Source organism: Anopheles nili, chromosome 2 (assembly GCF_943737925.1).
Source record: "Anopheles nili chromosome 2, idAnoNiliSN_F5_01, whole genome shotgun sequence".
Lineage (NCBI taxonomy): Eukaryota > Metazoa > Arthropoda > Insecta > Diptera > Culicidae > Anopheles > Anopheles nili.
The window spans coordinates 17,215,362-17,226,984 of NC_071291.1; the positions used below are offsets into that span (position 1 = coordinate 17,215,362).

At 50.9% G+C, this 11,623-nt stretch overlaps 1 protein-coding gene across 1 annotated transcript; it reads right to left on the reverse strand.

The window, feature by feature from the left end:
* Positions 1-7,398: 7,398 nt before the first annotated feature.
* Positions 7,399-9,929, reverse strand: LOC128730865 (mutS protein homolog 5-like). The gene is made up of 2 exons (XM_053823955.1): positions 7,717-9,929; positions 7,399-7,645 (listed from the first exon to the last, which is right to left on the reverse strand). Exons 1-2 carry the CDS (start codon positions 9,927-9,929, stop codon positions 7,399-7,401), a joined length of 2,460 nt encoding a protein of 819 aa, XP_053679930.1.
* Positions 9,930-11,623: the final 1,694 nt, after the last annotated feature.

Consider the following 11,623-nt stretch of genomic DNA (forward strand, 5'->3'; position numbering starts at 1 on the left):
GTCCAGCAGGGCCTCTGACAGTGTAATCTCCTATAGATAGTTGCTCGACGTATGAGCCGCGCTTACATCATAAAGATGTGATCATAATTCCACCAATAAACGGATGGAAATTATCACACTGGACGAATGAGCGAAATAACGCTATATCCAGGCCTGCTTGTGCTGTATCAGGGATGTATCGATAATAACCAACCGGAATAGTACAACTTGCAAGCACAACATCCTCCTCCGGTGCTCGTAATCTTGCTCACCAGCCGCTAATGGCGCTCGTTTGCCGGTGCACGTGTTAATTCTTAATCCACACAACCCCAGAAGGCTGCGACCCGCGCGGCATTCGATCGCTAACTGCTGGACGAGGGCCTCTATTAAATAGCGCTTAATCTGGCGCGGCTTCGGCAAGCCGTAAATGTTGTGCTATCATAGCTAATTGAAATTTATCAGCCACCTTTTGGTGGCAAGACACCACCAGCCCTGCTTGTCGATTGCGGTCGAGATTGCGGGTGGTTAATGCGCCAAATCAAGCCATCCGAGCGCACGACGGGGCACGGGTGAAGGGCGCACAAGTAGGGGCGTAAAATATGTAATGAAATTCAGCTGTATATTAAGAAGGTACACGTAGGGACACGTTTGGCCGTAGTTCCGAGTTCACCGCAAGCACCCAAGGTCGCCCAGGGATTAGCCCAGGGTCCTGGGGACCTTCGAACTACCGCAATTTCATAAGTCACACGGGTTTTGGCGAAAGTGAAGGAGCTGAAAAAAAAAACGAAAACCCCCTTGCAGCCACCAAAAAAAGGTTCGCTCTTCCAATCGGGATCGTAGGCCAAAGTTGTCAGGACTTGGGGCTTTTCTTTTTCTAGCAGAAAGTTCTAGTGAACGATCCGTATTGGGATTTTGTGGACGACATCTGAAGGTTCGGTGCTTCGCTAAAGCACCTGAATAAGACCTGAACCAATCACGGCTGGGGCTTTTGCTCACGGGTCAGGGGCGACTCAACCGAGTACGCTTACTCCAAACCGCTAATTGTGGTGCGGGAACAAACCTGCCACGTGGTGTGTGTGTGTGTGTACATCCTGCAAGAACGTAGCGTACGCTAGGACGCAAAAGGGCCAACGAACGAAAGGTAACAAAAAATTTGCATCCGTTGAATAAAGAACAAACAAGTACACCTACTCCCACACGGCCGGGTTCGCCCGGTCTTCGGTCCGGTGCGCTGGAAAGGACTCATTTCCGTTTGCCTCGACCGGTGACATGGTTCGGGTTCGGGTGGAACCTGGCAAAGAAGCAAAAGCTAATAAGCCTGCGCCACGTTCGGTGGACGGTTCCGTCGTTGCCTGATGACAATTGATTTTTTGTGCACCATTCCGTTGATGGTTTGTGGAGAAACCTTTCGCCCGGACATCCCAAACCGGACGTGTGCTGGGAATTCATGGTCATGCCACCTCCGATGCCCAACGGATCCGGAAGGTTGACCCGCGCGCAGTGCAATGAAGCGAAGGAGCGAAATCGATTCGCTTTAACCACCTTCCGGTGGCCAGATTTTAGCCGGTGAGTTTCGCACGGCCTTATTGGTGCGAGACCTGCCCTCGTAGTGTCGTAGGCCACCGGTTTTGGGTCGTAAAGAAGCAAATGTAACCGTCAATTTATGCTCGAGCGTGCGTTCCGGTCCATCGGTTTGCAATTGGCCCGGTTTACGCAGGTGAACGACGAGCCGTTATGACGATGCCACCGCTGCAAAACGTGCCGATTAGTGTGCTCGAAGGCGATGGTACTAACGACACCGGGTTGTCGTGTTGTTTTTTTTTCATTTATCCTTCTGCACTCCAACGTTAGGAAAGCCCTCTCGTTAAGGCTTCTATTCCTTCTTGCCTTCATTGCTTTTTTTTCTTCTCATGCGGTTGTGCATGAACCCAATAGCAAGCACACAGCCGGACGCTTCTATCATTGCCACGAATTGTTTCACCGAAGCAAAATAAACCATAAAACCGCGGAATAGAAAAAAAAAACAGCTCCAACTCCACACCGCACGTTACGTGTTCCCGCGCAAGCTGCTCGCGGAAAGTTAATGACATCATTTTTGGTAGACACACCGCGCCGAAACAAACAGTGCAGTCAAACAGCGCTAGACAAATAGGCCTGCCTTTTTGTTTCTTCCGTCTTTTATCGCATCATTCCCGGGTTCCTGTGGACCCTGTGCCATCGGACTGTGCCATGTATTATGCACACGAAGCGATGATAAATCGTGCGGAGTTAGCAAACACGAGAGAAATGTTCTCTATCTGAGGTGAGCGCAAGGAATTTGCTTCCAGCGTCAGCGTAATGCTAGCGTGAATCATTGTTCCAGCCGTGTATTAAAACGCAAGAACATCGTGGTACATCTAAGGTACCAGACCAGGGCCAACGTGATCTTGAATCATAATGCGCACTCTTGCCAAAGCGCTAATGGCGTGAGCGAATCTGTTTGTGCGTACCTTTTCCGTTCCCAACCAACCAAGGGCAGATTCTTCAAACGCCCTTCGCGATGCGCATCTGCTGCAGCATGGGTTTGGGGTGTGTACGGGGACAGGCAAAGGCGCGAAATGTGCCCATAACATCGAGCCTGCCAGCTAGCAAAAAACCGCCGAGATGCAAAAGCAGCTGGGGAAAAAATTATAACCAACCGACTAATTGCCGGAGGCGACGAGATATACTGACCACCGTTCACTACTACTGGCAGGTGCACGCGCTAATTGTTGATTGTGCACCCTTGAAGGGTGATCGCGGCTCGTTTTACCACTCTGAAATGCGTTCCCATTGAAGCGAGCTGACGAATCATAATATTCTCCGGTTCCAAAGCTCGGTGGTTCCAGCCTTCAGCTTGAACCGATCTCTTTTGCTGCGGTTTGGGCTCTTGAATACCCAGGCCCCGTCGATGCCGAAGCATTTGAATTCCAGCGTAAACGGCGTAAAGCGTTGGGGTACGGCGTTTGAACACCAAAGGTGTCCCTGAAGTGAGGCTTTACGTTCCCAAACCGGTGGCCAACCAGTGCGCGATCGTGTCGATTGAAAACACCGAAAAAAAAGCACGTGCGAGTGTTCTGCGTCACCGTGACATCTTTCAAGTGGTTCAAATTTGAAAGCGTTTTTTTTATTCGAGCGGAGAGCTGAGGTTACTTTTGAGGTTTTTGGAGCCTGACAAACACCACCACGTACTGCTCTGAACGTGGTGAATAATTGACTTCACTTCCACGCGCAACTTGGCCACGCGGTTCGCGGTCTCCGATTTCTACGGATTCTCTCTAATGGATGGTACGGCGTGATTGACTCACGCGCCGGTTCCCATCGGGCGGTTTCTTTGCTTCAACCATCTAGCTGTGGCTCATACTGCTGGCCAACATCGGCACACCCGAGAGGCTTGTGCTTTACATAACGTCGTTTGTCTTGCCTTCAGCAAGCGGTCGTTTCTTTCGTTGGAAAACCTTCACGATGTCTTGGCGCGCCGTTTACGCACCAACGACGACACTCTCTTTCCCGCGGGTGGGGAGGTTTATGGTGTCTCTCTTTCTCTCTCTCTCACACACACACACACGCTTGGTTGGGGTCCACTAACCGGGTGGGGATTGTGTGAGCAAACTTTAAACCACCGGCGATGACTTAACCTTGCTTCTTGTGGAGCTAACATTACGCCCGGACGCGGCCAATACTTCTCGAACGAGCCGCAAAAAGGCACCCCCATGAACGGTTGTCAAGGAGATGGAGCAGCCATGGAAGGCTTTGGTTCGACTTCAGCATCGCCACCGAGCTACGGTTGCTTAGAGCATACTGCAACAAGTTGTTGGGTACCGATCTCTCACCAATTCCGTGCCCAACAAGGTCACAGCAGGCTGTGTGGTTCAAACAAGCGCACAAGTCACCACCGCCAACGTGTTCTGGCTTCTGGCCCGTGTTCACGCGAAATAAAAGGGCCCCGCAAAGCAAAGGGGGGTTTTTGCTCAATTAAAAACTCGTTTTACCACCAACTAAACCCACGGCGCGGTATTGCGAACCGCCGCACGTACCAGACAGCTCTCGATCGTGCGGATTTTGGCTCACACAACCCGCGGACAACATTCGCCCTTCTAAGGTGCAGTTTATCGGCGAATTTTTCACCCCGTAGAAGGGACAAAAATTGCCAAACTGGCGACGCGCCAGAGCACGAACCCGTAGAACGCTGTTTTTGGTGTTTCGAGGGTTGCCGCAAAAGCGACTCAATTTGCGTAAAATTAACCCACACCTGCCAAATGCCAGGCAAAAGGCAACACAGAACAGATCCGATCGTGAGCCATCCTACTAACCTTTGCTTTTATTTTTCGCTCTCCCCTTCTGCCAATCCGGCAGATTCACGTTCACGTACGGTTGCACTTCCGCTAGCGCACGGTTTCGTTACGGTTGCCCGGGGGTTGAAGCTGGGTTTTCTCCGCACGATGCGTACCAGCTTCACACAGCAGGCCCTCACGAGCGCTGAGTGAGAGAGAAAATCTCGCGCCCTTCGCTGGAACCGCTTCACGACACTTTCCACAAATCAACGGCACACGCACGATGCACGCACGTAATACGCGAAAGAGAAGAGAAAAAAAAATACCGCGCACCTTGGGATCTTGGGAGGGAAAAACGACACACTCCGTGCCAATGAATGCTGCAATCGTTTGAAAAACCCACGTTTCGGTCACTTTTGGTCGCCGGTCCGCTTGGTCCCCACCGTCCGTTTGCATTACTGGCGACCTTTAGAAACGCGCGCGCGTGCACACGAGTATTTTCCCGGCCTCTCGTCACTTTCGTCGGGGGTGCATATGCACCAACAAAACCCTCCCCACCACAAACGGGTGGGTTTTCCACCGTGCAACTTTCACTGACAATGGCGGCCTTCCTCTGCACAACGGCGTTTTTCACTCACCGCGATCCGCAAGGACGAAAACACAGACACACACACGCCACCCACACACACACACACCCGTTTTCCGATGGTTGCGTTTGTACGTGCGCGCGGAAAACCGCCACACGATGCCGATGCATGTGGCGCGATGGCGGCGAAATGAATGAACACCACTGTCGACGTACGTTGTCCGCGTGGCCCCCGCCAAACGGCGTGCTCTGGAGTTGCGCGCACGCGTGCAAACACGCAAACACACACACACACGCACGCACACGCGCTCGTTTCGTTTAGCGAGCTGGTACGCGAGCTGGTACGACCCAGCAGGAACGGTGTGCAACCGCGAACTGGACCAAAGTCACCTCGCCTCGGTGGGGGAAATTCCTGCATCAGCATGGTGTGGAGCCCGCGCACCAACACACCGACACGGAGCGTACGCGACGCGGAAATGTCAGCGAAGTCACTTGATCGAGCGGCTAACCGATCGCGGAGGATCGCACGATGATCTTCGTGGTGTGTGCGTTTGAATGCTCACGCCATCGAACAGATGATCACCGGTGGGGTGATTCACGGCCCTTTATGATCGCGCCATGACCCGCTAAACGCACGAGTGACTAACCGAACGAATGGGCGGCTCTGGAGTGAAGTGCGAGAGAAAAACACCCCGAGGGAAGGCTGAAGCCAAAGGGCACAAAATGGACGGGGGCTCTTACGCACCTGACACCTTGGCTGACTCCGACACGTATCGACACACTTTTGGCACGCACATGAGCCTCGTCGCACATCTGTGACGTGAATGTTGGTGGTTCCGGCGAAGGCGGAGCAAAGAAAAAAAAAACAGAGCACCCTGACAACCCGAAATGACGCACTATGCCCATTTGTGGCACTTTCATTAGCGCGTTTTGCGAGTGAAAAGTGAACCATTTTGAGCGTCCCAATGCCTGGGTGGTGGCGGTGGACGCTTCTCATTAGCCGCACTTAGACACCATTAGGAGTAATATTTTTTTTTCCTTCGGTGGGTGGTAACTATTAAAGCTAGATTACATCCAGCACACCTTCCGTGGTGGTGTGTCGCAACGTTACAGCTTCCAAAAGGCCACAGTTTTCCACCCACTAGTGTGGCTTTTCGGGTCGCTCGGCGAGTTCGGAATTGTTTGCATTTTTCCCCCCAAGAAAAGTACGCACGTGTGGCGTCACCCTACCGAGAATTGGGACCGATCTGGTTGGTTTTATTAGGGGGTTGAACTTAACGTTATTTTAAATGCGTATCGCGCGTTTATATTCCCGGCGCCCACAGCCCTTACAGCAAGATCACGCCGGCAACACGCCATTAGGCGGTGTGGCATCGTTACACGTGCGCCGCAAGATTGGGATTCCGGATACGAATTTCGCTGCGCACGACGGCCGGTTTAGGGTGCTTTGTTGCCATGGTGGGTTGCGAAAGGTACAAAACCGGGTCAGTGTTGGCCCTGAACCTGGCGGTAAATAAACCGCTGGTACGCATTTAGTTCCCGAATGTGCGCCCCAAGCTGAGTTCCGGCATGCGGAAGCTGTTGTAGCTGTGATATGGTGTGAAATTTCGAACCACTGCGAAGTGATTGTGGGACCAACCACCCACAGCAGATGTACATTGGACACAGTGCCACATTTGCGGTACGATCTTGCATATGGGTGCTTTTTTAGGGGGGTGACTTTTGTTTCACCCATTCGGAATTAATTTTCTTTTCACACACCAGCCGCACACACCACAAGCAGTTAGCCACTTCGCTTCACTTGGAACAATCGCACGACCCGTGGCACGCTAAGTTCCCGTTTCCCAGTTCCATTGGTGAATGGAAACAAAATAAGAAAAAAAAAACACTAGAACCGTTCGAACCATTTCCGATGTATGACAAAATTCATATTTCAATTCCGACCGTTGGAATGTGACCTTGCGCGCTCCGACGAAATGCCGAAGTGGGTGTATTAATCAAGACACAATTTCTGGCCATGTCATGTGCCATCACGGAGCACTTGCACAAATGCTACACCCCGGCGGCTATGCCTGCATCACGGTGGAAATTGTTATATCCACAAAGGCGCGTACATACACACACAGACACACACACACACCGCAAACCCTGGGTGGGCAAATGTTGGGCACGCGCTGGCGCGAACGCGGAAAATCAATAAATCATTAATTATAAACAAACAGAATCAGTGCGCCATTTCGTGGGTATTGGATTGTGTGACGGCATATTTCCTGCACCCTTTCAACGCACACGTGGCGTGGATGTGCGAAGCGCAATTGAAGGGCCATTGTCCGGGTGCCCTTACCCGGTGGTCCAGCGATCATGGCAATCGAGACGTACGGGTAAAGGTCAGCGATGGACCTTTCACGGAATGGCCCCAAAATCTAGCCCAGCGTCGTCGAGCGAGCGCGCATCTATTGGGCAAAAGTTCCACACTTTTGGTGCCTGGATCACGGGTAGTGCGCAAGTGCACGCCCGTGGTGTTGGTGGTTGCTGAAAAATTCAAATCCTGTTCGGCCGTTCAAGACCACCACTTCCGTCGGGTGGTTCCGGTAACGTCACTGATGCCGTGCCGTGTGCGTTTGGAGCATGCGAAATTTCTAGACATCGTTCCGGAACCTGCGTGATTGGCGTCGCCTCCAGCAACTGCCGTACGGTGTCGGCTCCCAACGCTCGTCCACTAGCTTGGTGGTATTTTATTACGGTAAAGGCTACGGCACGGAATGCCAGCTGGTACGAGGTGGTCAACCTGTGAATGGAAACGGAACGAACCTTCCAGACTGGGAACGGAGAGTTTGATCACGCACAATCGCTTCTTACCGCTCATCAGCCGGGTCGATCGAGGTCACGTCCAGCGTGTCCTGGCAGGAATCGTTACGCGAACGCTCCCGAACCTCCCGGTGCACTGTTAGTGCGAGATGTGGGTGTTGGTTGGGCAGAAACGCCTCGATACCGGTGAATTTCGTCGTGATGAATGTGATCGGGGCACGTGATCCTTGCCGTAGCAAGTGCTCGATCGATGCCACCAGCAAGGACTTTCCTTCCAGATAGTTCGTGCCTTTGCCAAACTCGTCGATCAGCACTAGCGAGGTGGAGGTGGCGTTCTGTAGCACATTCGACATTTGGAACAGCTCCGACATGAAGGAGGATCGCCCGCTGAAGATCGATTCCGGGTGATCGAGCCGTGTGTAGATGGCGTCAAGGAGCGGAATCCGGGCCGTGGCAGCTGGTACAAAAGAGCCCACGTGCGCTAGGTAACACGTGATGGCTAGCTCCTTCAGATAGGTCGTTTTTCCTACTGATCCTTCCGCGGCGATCACGTTCACCATGCGTCCGGTGACGTTCCCGACGAATGTATCGTTCGGGCGGTAGGATCCTCGACGCTCCACCACAACGTGCCGGCCGGCATTAATTTGCAGCACCCTGTCATCAGCAAGAACCGGACAAACGTACCCATGCATTTTGGCCACGGTGGCCAACGACAGCAGGGCATCAAGCTTACCGGCCCATTTGTACACCCCCATGACCTCGGGAAACTTGTGCCCAACGAAGCTCGTCAGGCGCATCTGAAGCGCAAGCTCGAGCTCGATCATCTGCGCGACCATCTGACCGAACTCATTGTTCAGCTCCTTGCACAGATTGATCTGAAAGTAGGCCGTGTTGTCCGCCTGGAACACCAGCTCGAACGAGGCGTTGTTTAGGATGCCAGACCGTTGCAGCTGCTCGTCAACCTGCGTGCTGATGACGAACCCAAACGATGGCAGGTACGTCACGCACACGTTCGCCATGTCGAGCTGTAGTCCTTCCAGGCCCAACCGGGAGGATTCCATTACGAGCTGCCGCAAACCGTCGTACTGTTCGCGCAATCGATCGACGGTTGGGTCGATGCCTGCTCGCATCACTACCTTGTTTTCCTCGTCACCCCGTTCCAGATCGAGACACTTGTCGAGGGTGTAGAGCACGTGTTTGATCGCATTTCCCGGGTTGCGCGTGTACTGGCCAACCTCGTGAATGAGCGTCCCGGTGGTTCGGGAATCTTCCATCGCCATTACGCACACCTTGCACAGCGAGTACAGATAGTAGAGGTTCTTCTTCAGCATCTTCCAGTCGACGTTTCGTGCCGTGCCCTGTAGGATCTTTCGGTACAGCAAACCGACGTTGGACAGATGCTTCAGACATTGGGCGAATTGCGTGACGTAGCGATCGTTTTCCAGCAACCACCGTACGGTGTCCTGCCGTCGTCGTAGTTCCTGCCGGTCGCGGATTGGTTGCGCCATCAAACGGCTGAGCCATTCGGAGCCATTCTTCGAGCAACACCGGTTGAACAGGCTGTACACCGACAACCCGCGAGTGTCCGTGCCACGCTTGAATCCTGACGGATGCCGGCTGGCATCGAATATCTGCAGTGCCTCGTACGTTAACCCATCGATGATGAGCTGCGTGCTGGGTGTAACGAGATTGATCCTCGTTACCAGCTGGTCTGGAGACAACCCGTCACCAACACCGTCCAGCAGAAGCAGCATATTTCCGACGCTCAGCACCAACAGCTCCTGCTCGAACGGTAGCAAACTCTCGAGGAATGTTCGGCACTCGGCTTCGTCGGATTGGGCTGGCATGCCGGGAACTTTCAGTGCGAGTAGCCGCGCTTTGGCGATCGTTTGGGTGTGTGTGGAAAACTCGACCACCTTCACGTTGGGTGCTTGGGTTGGTATTTCGGTGGTGTTGCGTGATTGCCCAGGATTGCCGGGTGCGGAATCGTTCGCGGCAACCGGCAGACCCAGCAGTTCGATGCAGTCTTCGAGGAAACAGCTTGGACCGGAGATGACGTAGAACAAAGGATGGTAGCGACGGACAAGATCTCGAAGCAGCACGTACTGGGGACGTGGTTCGATGGCCTGTTGTACGGCGTACAGTTCCAGTTGATCGATGTCGTAGTATGAGGCGGCCAGGGCGCCAGCATTCCAGCATAGTGAGAGTATTTTACCCGCTTGATTGTTAGCCGTTGATGTGGTAGGTTGTTCTGGCGATTCCATCGTAGTTCGCTGCTGGTCTGCTCCACAAGACATGCGAAAGCGTCATTCACTATCACAAACGATGGTTTTTATAGCTTGTTGTTTACCGCCACGGATGACACGTTTGAACAGGATTCTGGGAACGACAAGGATGTTTTCGTTGTGTCGACACTCGTTCGCAGAACGTGTCACATTTAGCAACGCTTGCTAGATCACTTATGTGGAATTTATAATGACAAGATGTAGCGTGAACAATAATGATTACTTTGAAATCAATTTACGCTAAGACGGAATAAAAATCGAATCGTTTACAACGTCCCACTATCCAGGATGTGCTCTATGCCTGACACGTTTTGCACTAATTCGCCTAGCAGCTTGCATGTCGCATATTGGCCAAGGATTGCTCGCTCAGAAACGAACAATTAAACATATTCTTTGCCAGCTTAAAGCACTTCAACTCGTTTCGGAAAAACAATGTTACTCTAACTAAAATAATGTCTGTGCGATATAGAGCTGATTTGTTTTATAGAATATGTAAAATGGATATATACAGAATACAAAGATATGTACAGAAATTAATTCAATAATGTATGAAAATGATCAAAATATTATTGACGATATTTTGAGATAAAAAATAACATGAATTTTATTATAAGATTACCATTAATATAAAATTTGACCAATTGCACACGTTTCTATGCTTAGTGACTGAACTGCTCTTTGAAATACTCTATGCTCTCTCTCACTCTCTCTCTTTTCTCTCATGGTTAGTTTTCATACCGCGGCTACACATAGCTGGATTTTTGACAGCTCCTGCACGTAACAACAAAAGAGTGAGTTGTGCTATAATATATAAAGAAAATTTTATAGCAAACCCTGCTTGAATTCGCGTTGTTTTTTATGGCTTGTGTTTTGAAAGACTGTATAGGTGGCGCCACTGATTTCAACCAAGTGCTGTGGGCATATTTAAAAACATTGCGGAAAAAGTAATAGAAAGGTCGAGTAAGCTAACAAGTAATTTCTTCATAAACATGGAAAAAATACACTTTTACAGATTTTGCACGAGCATTTCAATTTAAATGGATGCAGTCATCACTCTATTTCCACTGCAGAAGAGTAGCGGTTTGTTGCGTACAGCACAACGGGTTGTAGATTCATTCATAGTGAACACACTTTATTTCAATTTGCCGTTGATACAGCTATCCATGATAACGTTTCCCATTTAATTTGAATAGATGAAGTTACAAATACGAGGAAAAAGAAAAAAGAATCACTACGCTATTGTTTAGCGTGGATGAATCGTATTTTGATACGAATGGTTTTAATAAGACCTAATTAAGATATTTTTTCCACATTCTACACTTTCTGATATGTTCTTTCATTGCTGTTTTCTCCGATGTCTATTATGTGCGTCACATTTTTGAGACATTGCCTTCGATGTCCGATTGAGGAAAAGCGTAGTGGAACATATCTGCCCTAACCGACACCACGTGGTGTGGTATATTGATATCACCGTAGAGTTGCATTGATGGTCGGCATGCGCGTGTGGAGCCTTAATACACAATAAGCTCTAAGCACACTTTTGATTACTGCGTAAATAGTCACGTTTCATTAACCCGATTTGTTCACGTGACGCACGTTGCAGACGTCGACCGTGGGCTTTCTGGAGGGTGTTGTGCCTCGCGTGGTTTATCTTCCGTTTCTCGTGCGGCGCT

What these genes read in the sequence shown, in the direction of transcription:
- LOC128730865 (XM_053823955.1), bottom strand. Translation starts at nt 9,929, where the DNA reads ATGGAATCGCCAGAACAACCTACCACATCAACGGCTAACAATCAAGCG. An exon ending in ATCGACCCGGCTGATGAGCG is followed by an intron (nt 7,646 to 7,716) that starts GTAAGAAGCGAT and finishes TTCCATTCACAG; the next exon opens with GTTGACCACCTCGTACCAGC.